Raw genomic sequence first — 27,029 nt, forward strand, 5'->3', positions numbered from 1 at the left:
CCAGACCAGTATCGCAGTCTCAGAGAGTGTACCACTGGTCCCAGACCAGTCTCAACCGACCCGAAGTCAGCGTCATAGTATGTACCACTCTCACTGGTCCCAGACCAGTACTGCACTGACACGAAGTCAGTCTCGGAGTATGTACCACTGGTCCCAGACCAGTCTCAGCCAACCCGAAGTCAGCGTCATAGCATGTACAACTCCTACCACTGGTCCCAGACCAGTATCATTGATCCCAGATCAATGGAGGACATCCTAGCATAGGGAGTACGGTAGATACAACGATGCGTCCATCGGTACTACTATGGTCCCTAACTTCATTTCCCTGCTCATTGATCAGATGAGAGGTACTTCCCATGAGTCCCAGACTGCATGGGTAGGATGCCTCGACAGGAGAACTTAATCAATCCTGTCCTCACAGGAGAACACATCAATCCAGGCTGCCATGGAGAACACATCAATCCAGGCCTCACAGGAGAACACATCAATCCTGCTACAATCGCCATGGAGAACACATCAATCCAGGCCTCACAGGAGAACTAATCATCCTGCTACAATCGCCATGGAGAACACATCAATCCAGGCCTCACAGGAGAACTAATCATCCTGCTACAATCGCCATGGAGAACACATCAATCCAGGCCTCACAGGAGAACTAATCATCCTGCTACACAAGAGAGCGAATCATCTTGTCCCACAAGAGAGCGAATCATCTTGTTTCAGTGCGCACCACCAGGGGAGGGTGAGTCACCCTGTGGTCGTATGTTGCTCCAAAAGAACTGCAAGCCCCCCAGAGCTCCCAGAGCTTAATGTATGCAACATGCAGGACCCTTCTTCAAAGGTCTCTCGATGACTCCAAGTCGTTCAGGAAAATCACAAATTTGATCTTTCCTCCGGGCTCTGTCCTGTACATCATCTCAGTTCGATGGAGCCTCCTTGATCATCGACTTACCATATCCCAGATAAGGCAGTATTTGATGTCTATCTGCTGGAGCATTGTCAAATACGAGATTCCTCAATAATTGAATCCCATCTCTGGTTGTCACAGAGAATCACAATGGTATTCATCATGTGTACAAACAGCTCACTGAAGAGCTTCAGCAACCAGACTGCCTCACAGAAGGCCATACTATCATCAATGTATTCTTCCTTGGTGGTGCTCAGAGTCACCAACTTCTGCTTCCTGCTCATCCAGGATATCGAGGCAGATTCCAAAGAGAACCAACACTGAAAAGTGCTCTAGTGATCCTCCACACTGCCTGCCCATTCAACGTTCGAATAATAATGCAATTTCATCTTTCCGGCAGTGTATCTCAATCCATGAGAGATTGTGCCCTGAAGATATCTCAGAAGATTCTTGGCACCAATCTAGTGAGGCTCAACCAAATATGAGCTCACCATGCTAACTGCAACATAGATGTCCGGACGAAGGTTCTCCAAGAACATCAACGCGAATGAGTTTAGGAAACTCAGAGGCATTTCCCAAATCTGGTCCGACATCATTACCATATAACTTCTGAAAGTTAAGTTCCACGAGGCAGTCACAAGCTTGCATCTTATCTTCCCACATTCAGAATCCAACTCCCTCTGTCTCCTATAAATGAGAGGGTCTGCACCTGTCAGACATAGGTGCCGGTACGAGAGGTTTATCATCCACAACCTTCGAGTAATGGTATGGATCGGTTTCACTCCTAGTGAATCTCAGCTGCATTAGACAGCTATCAATCCTCTCATATTATGCCTGAGGTGTTTTTCTTCAAGCCATAGAGGGCTTTCTTCCACCTGTATACATGAGATTCCTTGATCATGATTCTCAAACTCCTCGGGTTGTTCCAAACCTGTGAACCGGCTGCATGAGGGGAATGGTACCCTTATAATATTTTCCTTTGGTACATTTCAGACATGTACCTTCATGCTTCCTTTTGAATTCAGGCATCCTAGACACCATTTGACTCACAGACCTCTAGATCTGAGTCAATGGACATGGTCCCCAGTGGACTTCCTGCAACTTGATACAACCCTGAACTCAAAAACATCTTTAAAAAGATCCATTTTCAAACACGTACCTTTCCATCGATAAGTGCCACCCTGCAACCTTTGACTTCCATTTCTGAGATGGACATCAGGTTCAATCAGGTACATAAAAGAGATTCAGGGGTTCCTTGCTTTTATGGAAGAGTCGACCATTTCCTTGATGACCTGCATTACCAGTCATTCTTTTGATCATTGAAGATGTCCCAGGGATGATTGTTATCTTCATCAAGAGATGTGTCTCTGCCATTCGGACACTCCTTCGCATAACGGCCAGACTTATTTCAACAAGGCATCTGCCTTTCCTTCCACCCTTAGATCCGAACTTCCCAATGAAGTGATCTTAAGATGGACCATCAAAATCTTCCGTTGCGCCATTCTGATAACATTCTTTGCTTTGAATTCACCCTCGGTGAATTATGAGGAACCCATTGATCCTTCTGTCTTGTCCCAACTGTCTTTGGTGATTGCTATTTCACTCTTGCTTGGACATTGTCTTCACCTCAGCTCCGATACCATGTTAAGTTTTGGTATGTTCTATGCTAGAGCAATTTATTTAAATTTTCACAGTTAGCAATCACATCAGCATTATGATAAACTGCAGATAGAACATAAATATAATATGCAGAAGACAAGCCAAGGCAAGAGGACACAAGATATGGCACGAGCCAGGGACAAACCCCACAATGTGTGGGGAAACCCTTTGATCAAATCTTCTTTTATCTTCAAAGTTCAGCAGAGAGAGAGAGAGTACAATTACAATAGAAGTCAACACTTTGACTTTTGATATCTATAGAGATCAGTTGAAGACATATTGCTTCAACTGATTCTCCAAGGTGACTGCTTCACCTATCGTAGAGTTGCATTTCGTCCATTTGCTGCAACTTGCTGTGTAGCACCATGCTGTACCATCACAGTACTGGACCTAGATGACGGAGCTGCTCCCATCACTATGCTGCTCCTTACTAACATGCCCATCATGCTGTACCATACATCATCATGCAGTCTCATTACTGATCATGCTGCCCTTTACATCATCATGTAGTCTTACTGATCATGCTGCCCTTCATCTCAGTGCTGTACCAAAATGTCACTGAGCTGTTCTCATTGATCCAAGAGAGGTTCCAGCACTGTTAGTGTAACCCTCTTGCTCCTTGAACAGCTTATCCTTGAAGCTGCACCACTTGTCAACTCCATGCTGTCTAAGGTTCTTCTATGACAGCACTTAGTCACCATGAATCTATACTCAAGTCAGTAATATGTAACAACGTTTATACTCACGCTGTCACCTACAACAAAACAGGTCTCCTTGCTGCTCTTAGATGTCTTCATTTACTGCGTATTAGGTGTCTCTATTGACTGCGTTTAGGGCTGCTTGGACAGCGTATAAGTGCCTCCATTAATGACTGCGTTTAGGGCTGTTTGGACAGCGTATAAGTGCCTTCCTTAACTGTGTTCAGGGCTGTTCCATTGACTGCGTATTAGGGCTTCTGGGACAGCGTATAAGTGCCTTCCTTAACTGTGTTCAGGGCTGCTCTATTAACTGCGTATTAGGGTTTCTGGGACAGCGTATAAGTGCCTTCCTTAACTGTGTTCAGGGCTGTTCCATTAACTGCGTATTAGGGCTTCTGGGACAGCGTATAAGTGCCTTCCTTAACTCCAGCCAGATCTCTGCAGCTAGGGTAACGTACAGCAGCTAGGGCATCACATGAAGACCAGCGTATCACTCATGGTGTCTCTCTCCTTCACCAAAAACCCAGACGTGGAGAGGAGGAGACTACTCATGAAGGTGTGTGTAAATGACATAAAATCCTCATCTATTTATACTAAAACGTGGATGATGAATAGACACGACTATTGGGCTTCTAGAGCCTACATAAGTGCTGGTCGGCTTGATAATAATTACATAAACAAAATAAATTCATATCTCCATAAATACTTATCGGAATTGGATGATCTTTGGATCAATCCTACACCTCTCGACGAGAGGGATCCAATAAAAATATCAGCTGTCAGAAATAAGCTAACCCACATGGAGTTTGGCCCTAGTTGCCAATTTAACAATGGGACACCAGAAAGCTTCCAAGGAAGGGGAAGAAGAAGTGGAAAGGGGCGGAGGACACGAAGACAACAACCACAACCCACTAGTGCAAAGATTCTAGCAACCACTGCAGTATTGATGGTCACATAGAGGAGAAGTGTTGGAAATTACATCTAGAACTCAAGAAGGACGCGTAGAAGAAAAATCTCATAGCCACAGATTTAGACAATTAGGTGGAATGCAACTCGTATGTGGATGAAAAGATTATATGCCCATCAATGCAGAAGGGGGTGAATCTAAGCAGGCTTCAACAACATGAAGAGGAGGAGATGACCGAACTCTTCCATATAAAAATATAGGTCAAGAACACAAAGATTGATGCTTTGTTCAACTCATGTTCACAGACAAATCTCATAGCAACATATATGGTCAACAAACTTGGATTGGAGGTTCATGACCATCCTAGTCCATATCCTGTAACAACCCATCTCGAATCACGAGTAGCATGGAAATATTAGCATGCATGTGAGGCATGCATATGATAGCTACATATGCATGCACCACATACATTGCACTAGTATATATATTAATTACTCATGAAGAATGTCTAAATATAGGATAAATGAATTAATTATCAAAGGTGCTAATTAAATACCTAACCCTCGTAAATAGAATGAATATATATTAAGTAAGAGATATAGTGAATATATTGAGTTTATCCATAAGTTTACCACCCAGTATATATAACTATATTGTAGTACACAAATACACTTATAACCCAAAATATATTTTAAATGATTTCATAAGCTAAATCCAAAATTTTATTATTAAATCTTATATGTTATAAAAATAAATATTATTTAAATCATTGTAATATTATATCACTATATACTATTTTATCAAATCAAAATAAACGAACTGTCAAAATTAAAAAAGGGTGATGTCACCTTATGTTATAGTGTCATCCAACTCAATTAAATGCAAGAAACATGACAAGGCAGCCATCGTTTGACAAAAAATATTTTGCTTTATAAGATGGTGAATGAATGCGTAGAGGGGAAGGAACCTTTGCTATTTAAGAGAGGAAATAGGGGTTTTGTGAGGGTGTCTACAACTGTTGTTAGTATTCTCTCTGGAGTTGAAGGAAGGAATTTCGAAGAGAGTCACTGATAGAAGGAAACTGAGCTTAAATTGTAGTTGGTAAATTTTGGATGAATTTAGGAATTTAAATACGAAATTATATTTTGGTTTGAGCTTTGCATTTTGGGTATTAGAGCTCTACATATCCATTGGGATGGATCAACAAGGAGGAAAATAAAAAGGTAACCAAAACAGTGTAAAATTAAATTTACTATCAGTGCAAATTTTACCAATGAAGTACAATTGAATGTAGTTCCACTTGATGTATGTGGAGTTGTGTTTGGGAGTCCCTACATGTGTATGAGGGATGCAATCTTCATGTGGAGTGCTAACCAATATCTCCTCATTAAGGACAGAAAATCATTCATCATCAATGTGCACAAGGGAAAGTCAAAGATTTCAATGATAAGTGCTAATAAAGCCAAGAATTGATCAGTTCTAGTAAAAAGTATGTTTTATTATTCTTAAGAGAGGTTCAGTCTATAGAAGGTCAATGAGAGCAAAGCCATCCTTGGAGAGGTGCACTAAGGAATAGAGACAACAACTCGAATAGTAGATGGGAGTGTTCTAGGAGCCTAAAGGGCTACAACCTGAGGGAAGTGGAGCACGAGATCCAATAGTTGTCGGGCTCTCCATTACCAAACATTGGGCTGTATAGGCAGTCCATTATAGAAGCAAACGAAGTGAAGAAGTAGTTGTAGTAGCTACTGGAGCAGGGTGTTATTTGAGCAAGTACCTCATCATGTGGGTCACCCGTCATAATTGCGCCGAAGAAGGATGGGACTTGGAAAATGTGCATGGATTACAGGGTGTTAAACAAAAATTAAAATCATGCTCAAGAACATGTGCCCCCTGTTACCCACCACCAGTGGGTGAAACCCATAGGAGAATTTTTCTCCTAGATTTGTCTTTAGCCGACAACCAACAACCCCTTGCAGACACCAAATAGCTCTATGCGCCATAATTCTCCGCCACCTAAGCCAACCATTATGTTCCCTCGCCCATCTGTATGATCGTATGTTTGAAGCTGGTCCTTCCAACCCCAAAGGTATGGATTTCATTATATAATTGGGTATTTTTGCTTACTTATCATGGACACATATGGACATGGATTAGTGGGGGGGATTCGACATAAAGAATAGGCTTGGTCTGTACTCTTGTCCCCTTTGTCCCACTTGGTGGTTAGTTTTGTATCCTAGTCCCGTGGGATCTCCTTTATTGGCTACTAGCTTGAGGAGTGACACTACATATGAAACCCCAATTTTGGTTGCGTGGTCCCACTCCCGGACACCACATACATCACTCCCCTTCGCTTATTATAACCCCTTTTCACATATTTCCCATTCGGGTCCACATTTGTCCATTGGGTCCACAAGGAGTTAGCTTCGCCCTCCCCTTGTCCACACTCTGGGTCAGGCCTAGAACGATGCCCCGGAGGTTGATGCATCAAAAAAGAAAATTAAAAGTATAATTTGTCCACTTACAATAGGAAATGTACCATAAAATGCAAAAGATGGCTGGGACATAAAAATTTAGCATGCGGGGAAAAGCCAAACATGAGCTCTACCCCTATCATTATGGCCATCACCTTGGTTCCGAGGGACCGTATGTGAGCCCCTTGCATCATTAAGGAACCCATGATTGTCCCAACTCCTGGTGGGCAATGAACTGCCCAACCTTAAGAGGATATCTGTTGCTATCTCTCATTCCCTCGAGACCCGAGCAGTTAAAAGAAAGAAAAATCAATAAAAGGCAAAAGGCATATGAAGAAGGGTGGAAAAACAAAGGCTGGGGTAACTCATGCACCACGATTGCTCCCTTCTACATCTATTCACCCATGTGTGGCCTTCCCTCGTTAGAGCTACACTTGTACCATGGCACGTGGCTTGGAGCCTTACCTGTTGCCCCACTTCGTCCCATTATTATTTCACATGACACTTGTCATTTGATGGATGTACCATGGACCTGTCACTCCCTTAGAGGTTGAAACCATTTAATAGGGTCCTTTATTAACCTCCTTCTTGAGCCTAGGGACACCTGTACATTCTAAAGTCCATTATGGAAGGGCATGCCACTATGAAGAGTCCACTTGGTTCCCTGATTAGTAAGCTCATTTACTCAATTGCACCAATGAATTGTTGTACTGGAAGGCAAGGATATCCATTGGATCTTATAAAGGATTGTAGGCGGGTCTTCATCTTGGGCTTCGCCTCACTATACGGGATCCAAGCCCTCGAGAGGGTCATAATGGCACTTGCAGGGTGAGCGATGAGAGCCATTGGCCTCCTCCACAACAAAGCATAGATTTCCACACCATGGGATCATTCAACACCACATTTGGCTTGCTCGCGCCCCACTCATACAGAGATGATGATGCGCTTGGACCACATTGCCCAACCGACTACATACTTCCAGACACTCGGCATATGATCTAGGGCCTAAATGGGGTTTTGTCTCACCTAAGGAGACATGGGAGGGCTTGTATTATGATTATACCCTTTATGGATGGAGTATCGACATGTTGATCCAGTTGGAGACCCATGAGATCATTCACTGTGCCCCCACAGCCACTTGGGGCGCCACAAATGTTTTGCTTAGAAACCAAGGGGCCAACCCCTTGTTCATCATCATGAGAGTACTCCTCTTCGATTTGGCACATGGAGGACTTGTCTAGGTCTTCCAACGACCCATTTGCACTATTTGTCTATCATTTCGACCTTCTTAAGAGACTTAGTGTTTATCCTTGGAGCTATTTGGTGGGCTTGTCACCAATAGGTTTATTATTTTGCAACATTAGAGCCATTCTTAGGGGCTCATTAGGCTAATTAGACCAATTCGAATTGTTAGAGGCTCTCATAAATACAAGTGAGGTCTCATTTGTAACTCATCATAACTTGGGATTTTTGCCAGCTCTTCTTGAGAATTTCAACTTGCAATTTGTGGAGTGATTTGGATGGAATAAATGCATTTTGACATTTGGAAATCTCCACTATCTTTTCTTGGAGCTTCTTGTTGCAATGTTGTGGATGGATATATTCTTCATTGTTTTGTAAGTGCCTGTTAATGCTATATTTATGAAATAATGATTGTCTAATGCATGGAATTTCTTTCTTATGGTTATTATTGTGCCCTAATTCATAAAAAATGTTTTAGGCCTTGATGTTATTGAAATTTTTTACATGTGTTACTCATAAGATGATGAAAGAATGAATGTTCCTAGGGGATCATTTGCATGTGCATCCTTGAAAATCCATAATGTTTGCCATCGAAGTATAAATGTCTAAAGTTGTTGTGTTGCTGCATCCATAGATAATGAAGTTGCTGCTTTAGGCCTCCTTGAAGAGCGAAGGTGACAAAGTCGAGATCATTTTGACTCCAATCCTCCCAATACCCAGACACTGGTCTTAAATCCTAGTTTGATCACATCAAATTTTTTCTTTTCTCTTCCTCTCCCATTTTCTGCCCTAACCCTAGAGGGTCTCTAAGGGCCTAGTGCAAATTGCATTAGGGAGGACATCTTGAAGTGTTAATTGGCAGGCTACTGTGGTGGGGTTTTCTCTGGGTGCCCTCCAATTTTGAAGCAAATCCTGTGGCTAGATTTGGAGAAAATTCAAGCCCTAGCTCCAACATCATTTCCTTCCCCTAGGCTTCTTTGGTTAGCGACTTTTCTTAGGTCATTTGCTCCTAAAACTCAGTAGAAGTTAATCATTCGTTGACCCTTATCATCCTTGCTTGACTTAGGCATCTTATTCTCATTGAAATTTGCAAACCCTAGGCCTTGCTCGGATCCTCTTAGGCCTCCCTTGTGGTCCCAAACCTTCATATCCTTGTTATCTCACGAAACCATAAGAGAAGTCCTTCTCTCTCTTCAAAAAGTCTTGATCTGGGTGTATCATTCATATTGACTATCCTCCTTTCCTAGGTTTTACACCTCCTCCCATAAGTTTTTCCTAGAGAGCCTTTATCTTGATTTTAAAGCAAGCAAGCCATTATTTGAGCCTCTCCTTTGAATGGGATTTGGAAATCACACTCTATCCAATCATTGACCTCATCATCCTAGTGATTTCTGTAATGTTCCTACTAGGAAAATTAACAGTGATATTTAAGCAAAACACACATGCAACATAGAAAATTCAGACAAGAAGTAAACATCCATAAAATTACACCAAAACTGTGCCAAATTGAGCCATTTTATTATCAAGAGGGTAAAATATATGGAATGTGTGCACCTGGGCTTTCCCAAAGCATGCTAGATAATCCCAAGTGAGAAAAATGTTGCCCCAAATGCAAGGAAATGACTTTCCCTCCAGCATTGCGCTGGCTCCTGAAATTCTGCAATTGTTAGCTAGAAGAAACTCATGTTTGAGCCCCTTACAGTGCTCAGAAAATTATGCTAAATTAATCTTGGGCTCTCCACCACAAACCTAGGAAGGGTTTGGTCTAGTTCCAACCTTCCAAAATCACCCCCAAATCTTGTCAGCTCCTCCACTGACTGGAAATTAAGTGCTACAGGAAATCAGCCTTTGAAACCCCTCCAAAATGTTGGGAAGATTCCCTCAACAATCCTTCTTCTCCCTCCTAGCAAGTCCAACTCCAAAATCCCCGGTCAAGCCTTCCCCACAATCAACCCCCACAAGGAAATGCATAGCCCAAAACTACTTCTGCACAGTCCTAGGAAGAATAATTCGACCTGGGCAGTAGCTACACTCTCAGGCCACAAATTCTCTTGAAGTTTGCTGTAGAATGCCCAAGGATTTGTCCTACAAAAACTTGGAACTAGCTCAACCCGGAACACCTCTCCACAAGAGCACGTGGTCCCTTTTTCTGCTCCCAGATTGCTCCACAATGCAGCTTGATTTCCTTGTAATCTTCCCCGGATGCCTGCACAGATGATGACAATGCTCCCCTAGGGTGGCACTCAAGATCCACCAAAGGAGTGAAATTTCCTCTTAGAAATCCCTGGTGCTGAACAACACTTTTGTGACCCAGCTAAACAGCTTGAGCAATAATGGTTTAGATGTCAACTTAGCAAAAAGGTCCCCAAGTGAGTGCTCCATCTTCCATTTATAATTTCTGCCCCTTCTCTTGCCTTATGGGATCCACCCATCAAATTTCCTTTTCCCTCCTCTCTCCAAGTCGAGCTCTCCAAGGGTGCGTATTCCCTCATGGAGTGGCCCCCACCTTCCACGAGCTCCATGATTTCCTGCTTTTTCTCTAAGCGAGTCCCTTTGATTTATCCATTCTCCTAAGCTGTGGGCCAAAATATTTCCCAATTGCCAAAATTGAAAAAATGGAAATTCTTCTTAACAAAATTAATTAATTGGGGACATTATAGCCCTCCCCACCAAAAATTGCTTGTCCTCAATTATGCTTGAACAAGCACCCTCTCGATCAGCTTACCCAACAACCCTAAAAACAATCCCGGGGTCCCAAATGTGCCACCAAGTCATCCCTAATCTCTGCACTGCCCCCCCATGTGGAAATCCCTCGGTACGAGGATCCCAAGCCATCCTGATCACACGAGGCATCCTCGGCTTCCCTCACTGTCCAGCTCGGCATGGGCATCAGATGCCCTCTGCATGCCACCACTACGTAGAGCATCATGGTGGTATAAAATCTTAACCATCTCCTCGTGAAACTGCTCCACTGAGTAGTCCCTCTCATGCCCTTCAAGAGTAGACTCCTAAAGATGCAATCCAATCCCTGTGGGGTTGATTCCTTGTCCACATGGGCTTCCCCTGATCTCCTCCGGCTGATCACCCTGCCACACTCTACGGGTACCTGAGCTGCTAAGCCTTGTGATGCCAGAATCCCCTACTCGTTGCAAAATGAACCTATCCTGCTGACATCGCGACACCCCAGTCATGCTCAACTGCTCAACACGCTTGTACTGGATCCTCCTCTCTAGTAACGCTCGACCACTATATCTATCATGATCTGCGCTATGCCCAACCTGCGAGGGCAACTCAACAACGCTCGAGTCCACCACTCCACGGCTAGCTTCGATCCTGAGTAGCAAACTGCCTCGCCATATGATGAGGGTCTTGGTGATTCTCCATGTGTTAGCCTAAAAAAGAATTGGATGACTCTCCATCGTAACCTTGCCCATCGAGAAGTGGAGTGATCCACTCACAAATCGGATCCCTGGATCCCCTGACCATATTGGGAGCTCACAACTCCCACACCTCATGGGTTGTCGCTGTGTAGCACTGCTACCTGCTAGAGCCCATTCAACCCTCATCTCTGACCCCCATATGTATACCATAGGTGGACCCCAAGTATCAAGAATCTGTCCCAAGCATTCCAATTTTCCCTGCTCCTGCCAAACCATATAGTGAAATCCTTTATCCCAACTCTTGATGATACACCTGGACATTGCTCGGAGTCTGGACACCCTCCTGTAGACAATGTCTACCATCCACAGTTCCTCAGGCTCTTGTAACGCCTCAGATTGTCTCGCCAAAAGTGCATCATGTAGCTCCTGCGCAATCACCTCCCCAAGTGTGAGCCCAGGGGTGGAAGATAGGCTACCTTGGCAATAAACCACGCCATCCCTAAACCTATATCTGTTAGCTCGTGCATCCACCATGACATGCGGTGTCTCATCCAACTACCTAGGGTGGGCCTCCCATGTCTGTCTACCTGAACGGAGAGCATCAACGGGCAAAAACCAAAAGCTATGCGAATGTAAGCAACACTGGAGGATGATGGTTGGGTAGGTCCCCAAGGGTGTGATCAAGAGTTTGCAGGGATACTAAAGAGTAATCCTATGGACGGCCCTCCCACTGCCTTGGATCTGCTGATAACCCCATCGAAGACATGTCTCTGCTAAACATGGTGTCCCCAGATGCTCAACAACGTCCTCATCGATCCTAGGTGAGCTGCACCCAATGGTACACCTAATGTCCCTGTCCATAAATCTCCTTGGAGGCAATGCTCCAAGAGCTTGCTGTGCCACATCATATGCCACTGCATAGCACCAAGTATCACCACACTCCTCAGCATGCCACTGTACGCCGCGACCTATCCCTGTACACCACTGGATCACCTTGCCTGCTGCTATATCACCCTGTACCGTCGAGTGTCCCATATGCACCAACGCCTCTGTCACCCCACTAACAAATCCATTGTGGTGTGAGTCGCTACCCCTACTCCATGGTGTGAACCCATGCACCACGGCACATCACCAATTTGTTGCTTTCCTTGCAAAAAGACATTTTGATAGATTCAGATGTAGACAAATATACTTACTTGTGAAGATACTCCTTGATGACAATATCTTCAGCTTGCTGCCTTCTTGATTTTAATGATGATATTAGTAATAGATGACTTCTTCTTGATGAAGATGTCTTCCTTCAAAAAGTGATCCTTCATCTAATGAAATGGAGATCACCTTAAATCCTTGATGATGACAATGCCTTTTTTCTTGCTTCCCTTAGATGGTAGTTCTTTCTTGGAGATAAGGTCTTTGAGTTTTCCTTTTTCAAAGTGATGATTGAGTGAGGTTCCCAAGAATACTTTAAGTGTAGATGCCTTCTTTGAACGAACTAGGGTTTTGACTTCCTTCAAGATGATGATGTGATCCTTTTCCTTGAGGTGCTCTTGGGGTGAGTGGCCCTTCTTGATGATTGATGCCTTTGATGATCTATTAGTATTTCAGTCCTTGATTGTCCTTTGATGAGCTGCCCTTCCTTGACTTGTCACCTTAGCTTTGATACCATGTTGAGAAATCTAGGGCAGTGAGATGAGATGGTTCTTCTTGTAATGATAATTGGTTGTGAAGACTTTTTACTATTCTTAGTTAGATTCTTCTTCATCTTAATGATTGTTATGTGTTCTTCTTCATCAAACAACTATCAAACCATAAAGAACAATGAGTCAAAGGACACAAGATATAGACGATCAGCCAGGGCCAAAACCTCCAATCTTGAGAGGAAAACCCATAGAATAATTCTTCTTATAGAATTTTCAATTGACGAATTCCAAGACCTAGATCCTTGACCAATAACCACTCCAAGACCAAGTCAATGCTAGTCAAACTTGTACCACAACTTCAGATTTCAGCCCTAACTCAGAATTTTGTCTAGCTGTTGTAGACCTGCAATTTCAGCCTCTACTCTAGAAACCCTAGGTCACACGTGTGGCTGGAATATGGACAGATTCTCCTCCTTTTGACTTCGCTTGACTTGGAATCATTTCCTTGACAATTCAACTTGCTAATTTGACCTTCTTTGACCCAACTTCGGCTCCCTTTTGTGAGTGCACTTTTCGACTTCTGCTGCTTCAGGATGAAGCCCTTATCTTTGCACGTGTGGAGGAATTGTAGCCCAAAAATAGATTAGAAACACTTCTTCTTCTTTCTCTTTCCTTCGCTGGGTATTAGGCTCTTTTCTTCACCTTGATCAAACTCTTCTTGATGCTTGAGTGTCTCTAGAATGAGGTTGAGTGCTCTCTATATATAGGCATCTAGTCACTTGATATTAGGCCGACTTGTTGCTTGTGTAGGCCGACTTGTTTGGTAGCCCTTGACTTGATCTTGGAGGGTTATTTTTGACTCTTTCTTGACTCAAATAATTTCTTTACAATATGTAACATGCCCCAAATGGGTCTTTTATACATGACACTGATTCAATAGAATTTTATGACAAACGTAGAAGCACTTAATGGGTTCTTGACCTAAAAATAAATTTCCCTTGGGCATGAAACCCATGCCTCAAGATCAACAATAATAAATTTATTTTTCTTATTTCATTAAATACATAAAATCATGATTACATATGTCATTATGAAGACCGAACCTAGTTACATATTTCAACAGCTAGAACCTTGTCTTAGGTTGAAATGCAACTCGACTTGTGTGCAATCAATAACAGAACTTGCCTCCACAAATTTCGTGCCCTTTTCAAGACATATATTCGACCCTAAGAAGAAAATCGAACTGCTGGTGGTGATGGCTCTTGTTCCTTGCTGTAGAGTCTTCCTCCCAAAGCTCTTCCTCCTCTTGCTGCTCTCCTCAATTGTTCTCATGAGAATAATGAGCTCTAATCTCCTTTTTCTTCCTTTTTGTCTTCTCAATAAGATGAAAACCCTAACCCTTAGATCTAATGGCTGAGATTAAATCTCAGCTCATTAGATCAAGGGTGGAGATCATTTCCTCTTGACCCCCTTTTAATGTGCCCCCCCTTCTATTAATGAGCCTCCCTAGTACTTTTAATGTTTTAGTACCATGGTCACTTTTAGAATATAAAAATCACTTTAATAATATAAAGTGTACTTTAGTCCTTTTCACATAAAGTGACTTTTAAAACACATGTGACTTTAATAACTTAAAGTACCTAGTACATCTCCACATAAAAAGTACTTTAGCCCCTTGACATTAATTAAACTCATAATGTCACTTAGACAAAAGGTGATTAATGTGTCTCCCTAGGCCAAAAGGAGAAATGCCTAGGAAACACCTCCTTGGTACCCTTATTTTCAACAACGAGTTCACCACCGAGAGGCTGATCCTCTTACCATACTACAGAAGACAAGGCTCGGATAATAGATCTCCAGAAGTTCAGACCTTGAATAGAATCACAATTAGATTAGAGCTTGGATCTAGGCTTAGATCACAGCCTAGTCTTAGTCAGGAACAGAACAAACTTCTGATAATGAGCTAATGAGCAGATATTGGTCACCAGATTTCAGATCCCAAGTATAATAATCAGATCTCAGTCACCAGACTTCAGATGACAAGTATAATAAGCAGATCTTGGTCACCAGACTTCAGATCATAAGTATAATAAGAAGATTTCTGTCACTGACTTCAGATCATAAGTGTGATGAGCATATCTCAAACTTTTGACTTTAGATCATAAGTATAATGGGCAGATCTTGAACCTTTGACTTCAGATCACAAGTATAATGAGCAGATCTTGAACCTCTGACTTCAAATCATAAGTATAATGAGCGGATCTTGATTCACTGATTTCAGATCTAAATGTAATGAGCAGATCTACAGATCTCGGACCACTTGACATAGGAGAGCAGATGAGTAAGGTATGTGCGTTCAAATTGCATCCCAAGGAGAGCGAATTGACCTCTCTATATAGCCATCATGTGATTCGAATGAGTGAGTTTCTAGGCAAGCCAACTAGCTATCATGTGATCTGAATGAGACAGTTTTGAGGCAAGCCAACTAGCCATCATGTGATCCGAATGAGAGAGTTCCAAGGCAAGTCAACTAGCCATCATGTGAGTTTCTAGGCAGGTCAACTTGATCATCTAGAAGAGCTAGCCTAGCACTTGTGGAGCCACCTGAAATTATAAAAAATAATAATTTTATTTTTCTCAAGTACAATGATATATATTTTTTTTTTTTTACGAAGACCGACCATAGCAACAATTTCAACACCAAGCAATGTAGGATTTTAAACACAAGCCCAAGATCTATTTGTGAAAAAATAATAGACTAGCAGGTACAAAACAAGAGAGAGAGAGAGAAAAATTGCATAGAAAATTGACTAAATAACCAAAGAGATAATTCAACTTACATAAGAGACATGATATGAAAATCTGATGATATATTATTGCTGAACATGAATATAATATATAGACTCTCCTCGACGAAGAACCAATTCGATTTAGGTTGGGATACCCTTGTGCATGTACTCAGTTAACTACAGTAGTTTCCTAGAATAGTTAGAAAGCAAAAGTGGAGTGGGAGAATCTTAAATTAGAAAAATATCTAATAAAAGAGTTAACTGAAAGAAAGTGGGGTTAGAAATCAGTTAGAACTGATGTAGCACCTCACACATGCAATCAATAGCCATGCAAACTCCAAAAATTGAATTGAAAGTCAACAAAAAAGCTGATAGGTGAGTGGGGAAAGTTCTGGACAAGGTGGTTTCCCAAAATAAGAGAGGGAATTTGTATTATGTAATATGGATCTTAGTGATGAAATAATGGAGAGGAAATCTCCATAATAGAAAATGCTAAAAATAGGAGATGATCTCAAATGATAGGGAATGTCTAGTAGTGAAAGAAAAGTGGTCATATGTGGCCCTAATAATGTATGGAAGAGGGTTAAATGATGGCTTGAGTGTAGGTTCTGATGAACTTCTGAGTGCAATGTACCCCAACAAGCAAAACATCCACAAAATATGAAGTGTGCCTATGTCATAAGGAGAGTGTTCCATCTAGTCAAGATCCAACCGTCAAAGGAGACCCCTCTAAGTATGAAAATATGCAAAATAGAGCCAAGCGCACCACCTAATCAAGCCTTAAATCCCATGATGAACATATCCAAGTGTGAAAAGTAGCCCAAGTTAGAGTGCTCACATTAGGAAGACTCCAACCATAGGAAAAACTCATCCAATATGTCAATGAAGATGGTGGAACAATGTAGAAAGAGGTCAATATCCATGTGAAAGCCAAGAATGAGGTCAAAAGGAGGTCAAACAATCATTAAACTACTGCAATCATCCTTCACATGTGTGCATTAGGTGAGTACTCCATGTAGAGTGATAACATGGTTCATAACGATGTGTAACAAGCATGAAAAATACCAAGATCTCCTAAGGTGCTCACTCTAGGGGCCCTCGTCGCCATGTAAAACACATCCAATACATTAATAACCACGCTGGAACCATATGAAAAGAGATCAATGCTAAGTGCCCCACCTCCATATGACATCAGTGCATACAAAATATATAATCATGTGCTAGGGAACTTGTTTCCTAGGCCATCTACCCCCAAGCAACAACCACAAGATGTCTATGCATTAGAAGCATGTCATGTTACTACTAGTCACTAGGAAGACATCATACATGTCTGTGAGGGGTAATACCGAGTAGACATGATGAGCAATATATCAAGGAAAACACTATGATGCTAATAGAAGTTGCATGAAGTATAGCAAGCATCACGATTATCTATCCACAAATATGTTGACCCATCAACCGAAGTTGTGCAACCATAAAGAGAGAACTAGGCCATGACAATCTATTACAAAGGAGAAATGAGTCTTCTCCAATTGAAAATACTCAATCAACCCAATGGAAGTACCATCCTTATGAAGCTATCATTTTGTAAATCCCTGTAATGTGTGATGAAAATCAAATGTGTAATACTCGTGCAAGATGAGGGGTAACCAATGCTATCAGAACCAGACTTGTCATCGAACGTATGACCCTAAAAATTTGAACAGGACTAGAATTGGAAAAAAAGGGGGAAAACTGAACCACAAAACTAGTTGACCAAAAAATACGTAAAATATTCACATTTTGAAAAAAAAACATATATATTCATGTGCATCCATATGAATCCAAACCTTCATACACAACTTTGCAATGTTTCTCATGTATATAGAAACCGTGCGTGTAACCAAACTAGCACTGGTTGCAATCCATCTCTGAACTAAAATACATCAACAATGAGGTTCTAAATGGCCTCTACATTCCAAAAATATCATGCTACAACAAATATCTACATATCAAAAGTGTTGAAAAATCAATATGATTGTAGATTAGGGTTGATTCCTCTTGATAATTACTTGTTAGCGTTTGTTGACTTTTATTACTTTATTATGTCTTCTTCATCAAGCAATTACCAAAACATAAAATACATGAAGATCACAAGAAATAAGAAACACAAGATGTAGGCTCCAAGCTAGGGAAAAGCCCCACAAGGGGGAAAACCCAAACAACTTTTCTTATAGAATCAGAGGAAAGTGAGACATCCAATACAAAGATCAAGACCTCCACAAGAACCCAAGTCAACCGTCCTTCAGATCCTCCAATGAAACAAAGTCAACAAGAACCATTGCTGGTCAAACCTCTTCAAGACAAAAATTTCGGACTTGCAACTTCGCAGAGTTTCCCCAGCACCTTCGCAAAAATAGAATTTTGGCTTGTAATTCATAGAGTAACCCCAACAACTTCGCACGTGTGGATAAAGACGAGCACAAATTTGAATTTTCTTCGTTCCTTGCATTCTTCTCTCTCTTCCTTGGCCTTCACACTTCTTCTTTCTTGTTCAGAGATCGGACTTTTGAGTGAGTTAGCAAATGAGGTCGAATAGGACCTCTTCAAGGCCAAGTTGACAAGGCAGGGCCGACTTGGTCTTGTGGGACAAAATGAATCTTTTTGACTCAAAATAATATATTTTTTTTGTTACAAATTGTCCGAATGCGACTTTAACACATGACACAATTTCTTCTTGACTTAGTAAACACTAAAAGCATGAGGAACATGCTTTGACGAGAATAATAATAATAATAATAATAATAATAAATTTCTTTTTCTTTTTGCTTTTTCATGAAACATATATTGATACAAGTACAAAGATAATTATGAAGACCAAACCTAGTTACAAATTTCAACAAAATGGTCATTGTCTGTACTGGGATCCTCATCATTGGTATCTACTATCATCCTCTAAGCATTCAAATAAGTGAAAAAGACTTAACATGCCTAATCAATGATTTTACTTGAGTGAAGGGTACATTTTTACTAGGGTCAACATATGGCTTGGTTCTCTTGATTAAATGTCAGTTCCATACCCTCATACAAGATAGAATACAATGGAAATGTTGTAATCTTGTGAATCCAGAAATCTTGAAAACTGTTTGAGTCCTTTGAATTTTCAGTGGGATCTAAAATTCCACTTTTTCCATATGAAGTCCAATGAGGTCGAAATTGCTCTCAAACATCTTGAAACAATTAATGTTAGTGTTAAAACATGAAGTAAAAAGATAGAAAAGGAAAGATAGAGGAGAATTTCAACCTTTCATATTAAGAATTTTAAATTTCCATTAATTACTAGGGTTACATTTTTTGCTTTCGCTATTATTATGTTATTTATTTTTTATTTCTTAACTAAATTTGACTTTTAGTGGTGTTTAGCAATGGCTGTACAAAATTGGCTGATTTGGTGACTGAGCCGAGCGGCTCATTCTACAGCCCAGTGTGTTGTGTAACCCTGTCCGTCTGTCATCAAAGTTGAAATTTTGCTCAGGTCGGCCCAAATAATTAAAAAAAAAATAAAAATTAAATAACTATACAAAATATTTAAATAATGTCAGTTCATAAAAAAATTTGCACGTGAAGAAATTAGATCCCTCTAGGCTCATGTTAGATCCTTTTTTAAGATGGATCTATGCTGGTTTAACAACAATACCAGTACCAAACTGGTCGGTTGGTATGGAACTGGCCATTTCCAGTTCAGAAACTTCAATCGGACTGGTATAGCCCCAGGTCCAGTCGAATTGGCTGGTTTTGCTGGTTTGGGTCTGGTTCCAATAACATTGGGGGTAACAATATCCACACATAAAGCTGATTGAGAGTTTTCCTTTTGTTGTCAGCGAAGGCACCTATCCACTGAAGAGACTCATCCAAAAAGGGTTTGCCCCTTTCGTCGAGCACAGAAGCCTGTTGAGCACAACCTGTTGAAGGATGTGAAACAAAAGAAGAAACAAGAGTTTTACCTTTGTTCAAAGTGGCTTGTCAATGGGTAATATGCCATGCCATCTTCAAAAGGTTTGTGGGGAAACACCTAGGCCGAACTACACTTGAACCAAAGATACTCTGTAGGGTGTCCTCTATGACCGCTGTATGCATCTTAACTTGGCTGAAATGCACTCCAAGCGGTGTTGGGACACTCAAAAAGGCTGTTTCTAGACTGATCATGTCTTGCAGAAACAACTTGGTATCCTCCTCCTCCATCTGGTCTCCAACGACTTCTGGTACTGTTCCAGACAATTGTTGAAAGAGGGGTCGCTGTGTTTGGACACCTGCCACTTCAAAGAGTTATCCGAGTGCATTTGATCCAAAAACATACAAGGAAGGGGTAAGAGGGCACCTTTGGAAAATAGATCTCAATGTTAGGATTATCTCTGATAGATTCCCATTTCCACACACTCCAGTGGAATCATTTATGAATTAGTACAAATAGAATGAGCAATAAACTCGCAAATTCCAACCAGGGCAACCTGTCTAATATGAATTCCCTCTCAATCCTTTCATAGGCTTTGTCAAAATCAGTCTCGAGGAAGAGAGCTTGGTAGTTGGTTTCCCCTGCCCACTCGATGCTTTTCCATGCAGTAATCAGGTTGTCCAAGATGAATCGGTCCTTAACAAACCTGTTTACTCACATCTCACAATTTTTGCAATTGCTGCAGCAGCTGGTTTAATTCTGTTGGTTGGAGCCTTAGAAGAATCTTATATTGAGCTGTGTGACCTGTCTCCAGCTACCTAACATGTCCCTTTTTCATCCCTTTGGAATAAACTTGATCGTACCTGGATTCACCTGCTTTTCATATTAGTTATTCTTAAAGTTTCTTGGGGCATTTCTAGCAGCTCGGATCCAATTACAGGCCAGAGCTTCTTATAAAGGTTACATGAAAGACCATCCATACCTGGCGACTTACCATCTGACATGTTCCGAATTGCAGAAAGTAGCTTCTCCTCTTCAAATGGCCTTGACAAATAAGTCTTCGTACCTTGGCACCTTTGAAGGAACTGCTTGCCTAACAGCTCCAATGGCTTCTTTTATGCTATCATCACATACTGTCAAGTAAAAACTTGTTAGAAAATGTAATTTTTAACTGCTTTTCATCTTCTGCCCAAATAGTCTGTGCTTGATTTTAGACAAATTTAAATGCAATGCTTATTGTGAAGTTATTTCCAATTGCTGACCGATGTTTGTCATCTAGATCTTTCTGGCAGTATCAAGACTCCCCCCCTTATGCTAAGTCATGCAGCAATTGCAAGCCACGGTATTTGTCTCTTGATGAATGTATAGGACTCAACCCAAACATGCTGATTAGTTGTTTCAGTATTCCCGTTGACATGACCATTGTCATTGCAACAAAATAAGTTTTAACAGGAAAAGGAAAACATCATAACTCTGTTAGATTTCCAACTGAGTGATAAATAAATAAAATTCAGCATGTTTTTAATTGCAGTGTATTTTACAGTCAAGAAGAGGAGGGAAACTTGTTTTTAGTTTATAATAAAATGAAAGATGTAGGAAAATCCCTAGAGAAAATATATTTAAAATGGAGGGGAGAACATGAGAAAAGGAGTTTCGAAAGAAACCGAAGGCATATTTTGAATAAAACATGTATATACACACACACGTTTTTATTTTAGGACATGATTCTATTACGATTATAAATAATTCAGAGAACAGTTAACCTGAGTGCATCACAGTTTGTAATGACCGGGTACAACAAAATAACTAAGCTTTTTCATCTTTTGCAGGGTTTTATGAGACCAGGATAGCATATTATTCATGGAGAGGTTCTAAAGGCTATACATTTTCCCGCATACCTGATTACTAAGCATGGTTAGATGTTTATCAGGAGTTTCTTTCAAAAGACATCGTTTTTTCTTATCCTCTTACCAACGCAGTAGAACTGTAACTGCTACTCTCTTTTGTAGCTTTGAGCTAAATTATTTCCAACTGTAAAAATAGCAAGCTACCTATAAGATTCTAATTGTTCATTTTGTTTTATTTTTATGCAAAGTATGCAGTGCATCTCTCCAAAATGCCAAATTACAATAGATGAGTAAGAGTTATCATAGAAATCTTCCATTTTTCAGATCCTTCGTTTCACAAGGGCTTTTTCTATGACTAAATTATTGTAATTATGATTGAAAATACCGTTACAATAATAAAAGTGTATTATTCATCAGCTTTCCTGCTTTTTATGACCATGCATTACACTGTTTACAAATGAAAGAATCAGAAAATGTTGTTACCGTTTTTTCTTTTTATACTACACATTTTACTGCTTACAACTGAAATATAATCCAGTTACTATTAGAGGATAATGTAACAATTCTCCGCCCATTTGTTCGTCTCTCTAGATAAGGGTTTATGCTATCACTGAAATTTGTTTACAGGGGCAAGGCACAAGAACTAGATCGGAACTCTTTTCAATTATGATTCTTCACCTGTTAGCCTTAGGTTTTGTTCTTGGAAGGATTGTTGTATGAAAGAAGTCATTAAAGTGTTTTCTAATTAAATGATGAATGATCCCACCCATACATGAACTAGCAGCACGCACAGGTAGTTTGCCTTTAAGTTACTTTACTATTATAGTATTTTATATGAATTTTTATTGTGGTTATCTGTGTATTTGGTTAGATGCTTATGTTGGTTTGTATTGATTTACTCCAGCTAAATGGTGAATGAAGTTTCCCTCTGCTTATTTTTGTCAGCGGAAACTCAATTTTAAAAATGGGAGAATGCTTGTTTGCAGAAGAGGATCAGTGTTACTTGTCTTTTTTTATTGACGTGTGGATGTTGATGATATTTGAACAAGTTATGACACTTTTGATACAGTCCAATTAAAAATGTCAGATATTTAATCGTCCACATCAATTCTTGCATGAACATTGAACATATTATAGTCTGAAGCCCCACCAGAGTAATTTCACTTGAACTCTGAATTAGGGACCTCACTTCACTTGCCCGAGTTTCATGGATCTTAGTTTGAGTTGGCAGGCCTTTATCAGCTTTGTGATTCACAGCTTTGCAGATCTCATATGAAATGAAATAAAATTATTTTAACATCCATGAGGCTAAAAATAGCTTATGGGACAGATTGCTTCTCCGTCTGGTTCTTATATTCGGCCATTTTCCTGTGAAGTCTCACAATAAACACTCCAAGCTTATCGACAAACCTCTCGCTGAATAGATTATCCCAAGAGCTAGCTGCCAGAATATCTGCATAACTTTCCCTGCCGTCTTTGAAGGCATCGCATTCTAAAATGAAATGCTTTTCTGTTTCCACTTTTTCTGAAGAGCAAAAAATACATATTTCCTTCCACACTCCTTCTGGCCTTTTCTAGCGCCTGTTTCACAACGGAGTTGATGAGAATTAATCCTTAATTGAGTAATAAGAATTTTGGCTCTCCAAGAAATATAAACCTGCCTTATTAATTTTTTTCTAGGTCTTATGTTTTGCTATCAAAGTCATTCAGGGTGGTTTGATTGACATCCCCGCTAATCCGTTTGATCCCTCTGCCAATGACTTGATCTTGTTTGTTTATTCTTTTATGTGATCCCACCCAGGGTGGTTTGATTGACATCCTCGCTAATCCGTTTGATCCCTCTGCCAATGACTTGATCCTGTTTGTTTATTCTTTTATGTGATCCCACCGAGGGTGGTTTGATTGACATCCTCGCTAATCCGTTTGATCCCTCTGCCAATGACTTGATCCTGTTTGTTTATTCTTTTATGTGATCCCACCCATACAGTTAATAGCACTAACATTGTACCGAACTGAGTGGAACAGGTTGGTGATGAGCCTTTATACACGTAACACAACTATATATGTTTGTTTCAGATTGCCACCATCATGGTTGATGAATACACTAGGGCCAAACTGCAATAATGATTTTGTGCGGGAGTGAACATCAGTGAGTGTGGCCTGAGCTTGAAGTGATATCCTTTAAATACCCTTGCCTTCATTCTAACATGTGGGTTGTTTGAACAAGGGTAATAGTTACAATGCAGCATAGTCCCTGCCTCTGTTGCTAATTAATTGATTAAAGGTTGTGTGGAGTGTGGAGAAAACTCTGTACAATGAAAGCTTTCCGCACACAACTCTTCGCACAAGAGTGCAGATAAAACTCCGTACAATGAAAGCTATCTACACACAACTCTCCACATAATGAAAACTCTCCACACGATGAAATCGCTCTGCACAAAGCTCTCCGGACAATGAAAGCTATCTGCACAATGAAATCTCTTTGCACAAAACTCTTCGCACAATGAAAGCTCTCTCCACAAAGATATCCGCACAATGAAAGTTCTCCGCACAATGAAATTTCTTTGCACAAAACTCTCTACACAATGAAAGTTCTCTCCACAAATCTCTCCACCTGTCAAACTCTCAATGTCTCTCCGCACAGTTCTTGTGCATTATTATTATTATTATTATTATATGTTATTGGTAATACTTTAATACTAAATAATTCATATTTTCGTATTCCAAACACTGCTAATTAATTGATTAAAAGTTGTGCGAAGTGTGGAAAAAACTCCGCACAATGAAAACTCTCTGTAGAATGAAATCTCTCCGCACAAAACTCTCTGCGCAATGAATACAAGCTCTTGACACTAAAGCATTTAGACTCTTCAATTAATAGGAAACATTAACAAATATATATCTTGATTATTGATTGATGGGTTTTTACAAGAAGGGCCCTGGCTTAAATAAGCCCTTGGGCACCTTTTCGAGAAGGGATCGTGCCCCAATTACACAATTAAATAATTACATAACATTGCCTCCCTCTTGAAAAGATGCTTTTTCCTCAAAGCATACGTAATGACAGGGTTTTTGGCAAAAAGCTTATGTATCCTAGGGGGCTTCTTCTGGTAGGTTCTTCCACTTGATAAGGTATTCTTTAATTACTCGAGATCACAACTTCCTTTCCCTGGTGGTAACAATTTCTACTGGTTTTAAGATGAGCTTGCCTTCATCATCTAATATCGGGGGTGTTGTCTGTGGGGATTGGTGTCTGTCCAATGCCTTTTTAAGACAAGATACATGGAAAACGTTGTGAACTTCACTGTTGTCTGGAGGGCTTACGCTGTATGTAACTTCGCTGATCTTTTTGTTAATATCATATGGTTCATAAAACTTTGTTGCCAATTTGTTTTTTCCTTTTTGTTTCAGGGATAATTGCTTGTAACGCTGAAGTTTAACAAATACCCATTCTCCAATTTCAAATTCTCTCTCTGTTCTATGTCGGTTGGCCTGCTGCTTCATGCGATTTCTTGCAATACTAGATTTTATTTTAATGTTTGAAAAACTTTTTGGGTTTCTTCTAATTGCTCTTTCACTGCTGGAACTTTTGTCTCGGAAATGGCCAAATCCTTCCATTTGGGAGGTTCATATCCTTACAGAGCTTGAAATGGGGTCATCTTTGCGGAAGTGTGATAAGTTGAATTGTACCACCATTTAGTGAGATGTAGCCATTGAGCCTACTTGTTTTGTTTGTTTGCTGCATAGCAATGAAGGCAAGCTTCTAAGCACTTATTGACAGTTTCTGTTTGAGCGTCTGTTTGAGGATGATATGCAGAACTCATGTTGAGGTATGTTCCAATATGTTTGAAAATCTCCCTCCAAAAATTCCCCTTAAACCTGGGATCTCTATCACTAGCAATGACTTTAGGGATTCCATTTAATTTGTAGACATTCTTGCAAAATATCTCGGTGATCTCTTTCGCTGAATCTGATTTCTTCATTCATATGAAGTATGCATACTTTGTGAGTCTGTCTACTATTACAAGAATTTTATCTTTTCCATTTGACATGGGTAATCCTTCAATAAAATCCATTGATATTTCCTCCCATTTTTGGTTTGGGATATTTAAGGGGTGGAGCAACCTTGGGGTCATAATGTTCTCACTTTTATTTCGCTGACATTGATCACATTTTGCTACATATTTTTGAATATCATTATTCATACCCTTCCAGAAGAATGATTGACATGCATTATAGTAGGTTTTAAAGAATCCTACATGTCCGGCTGACAGTGAATCATGCGACTCTTTGAGAATCTTGGCTTTAAATTTGGAATTTGAACTTAGATAAATTCTTCCCTTGTACCATAGAATATCGTTTTTCCATTCAAATTTTGAATTCTGAGGAAGGTTATTGATTATAGCACTTGTTTCTGGATCTTTTGCATATTCACTTTGAATCTCATTAAGCCATTCGGGAACAACAACTGAAACTGCAAGTAATGATGGTTCTTCGTCTTTCCTAGACAGAGCATCAACTACTACGTTATCTTTCCCTTTCTTATGTAATATATCCATGTCGAAGGCAACAATTTTTTCGATCCATTTTTGTTGTTCTGTAGATAGTGTTTTCTGTTGGAGGAGATGCTGAAGACTATTATGATCTGTTCGTATTAAGAACTTACTTCCCAAGAGATATTGTCTCCATTTGGCTAATGCGTGCATAATATCAAGCATTTCCTTGTTGTATGTAGACTTGAGACGTTCTTGCTTATTGAGCTTCCTGCTTTCAAACGCGATTGGGTGGCCATCTTGCATTAGTACTGCTCATATGCCAAAACCTGAAGCATCACACTCAATTACAAATGGTTTTGAGAAGTCTGGAGTTGCCAATACAAGGGCATTAGACATAACTTTCTTCAAGTCTTCAAAACACTTTTCTGCTTCATAATATCCATCGAAATGAATTCTTCTTTAGAAGGTTCGCTAGGGGTGCGGTTATATGGGCATAGTTTTTTATAAATCTTCGATAATACCCGGTCAATCCTAAAAAGCCTCTTAGCTTAGAGATATTAACTGGTTTGGGCCATTCCCTTATAGCCTTGATCTTATTAGGATCTACTTTAACTCTTTTGGATATTATATGTCCAAGATACTCTACTTCTTCCTTCCCTAAAGTGCATTTGGACTTCTTGGCATAGAACTAATGCTCTTCTAATACAACAAGGACTTGCTTCAAATGTTGTAGGTGCTTCTTCTGTGTTTTACTATAAATTATAATGTGATCAAAGAACATTAACACAAACATCCTTAGATATGGATGGAATAACTTGTTCATAGTAGCTTGGAATGTTGTTGGTGCATTGGTTAAACCAAATGACATTACCTTAAACTCGTAATGACCTTCATGTGTTCGGAACACATTTTTTGCTATGTCTTCCAACCTTATTATGATTTGGTAATACCCTGACCTTAAGTTCAATTTGGAAAAGTATTTAGCGCCATGTAGTTCATCCAACATTTCATTGATAAAAGGATTGGAAACTTGTTTTTAATTGTTATTTTGTTTAGTCT

The 27,029-nt window shown here is 40.2% G+C and overlaps 1 protein-coding gene across 3 annotated transcripts in view; it reads left to right on the top strand.

The window, feature by feature from the left end:
- LOC149224177 (transmembrane protein (DUF872)) overlaps nucleotides 1–21,892 on the top strand; it is a 79,731-nt gene extending 57,839 nt beyond the window's left edge. For 2 of the 3 annotated variants that reach the window (XM_089386023.1, XM_089386022.1), the window contains exon 3: nucleotides 21,457–21,892. In XM_089386023.1, coding sequence (XP_089242149.1) covers nucleotides 21,457–21,536 — 80 coding nt within the window. In that variant the 3' untranslated portion in view covers nucleotides 21,537–21,892. Of the gene's footprint in view, nucleotides 1–20,645 lie in introns of all 3 variants that reach the window. The other variant, XM_089386024.1, reaches the window with a different exon arrangement.
- Nucleotides 21,893–27,029: the final 5,137 nt, after the last annotated feature.

The sequence above is a fragment of the Pinus tabuliformis genome, chromosome Q (genome assembly GCF_031772625.1).
Source record: "Pinus tabuliformis cultivar Carrire ecotype Pingquan chromosome Q, CPIR1, whole genome shotgun sequence".
Classification (NCBI taxonomy): Eukaryota; Viridiplantae; Streptophyta; class Pinopsida; order Pinales; family Pinaceae; genus Pinus; species Pinus tabuliformis.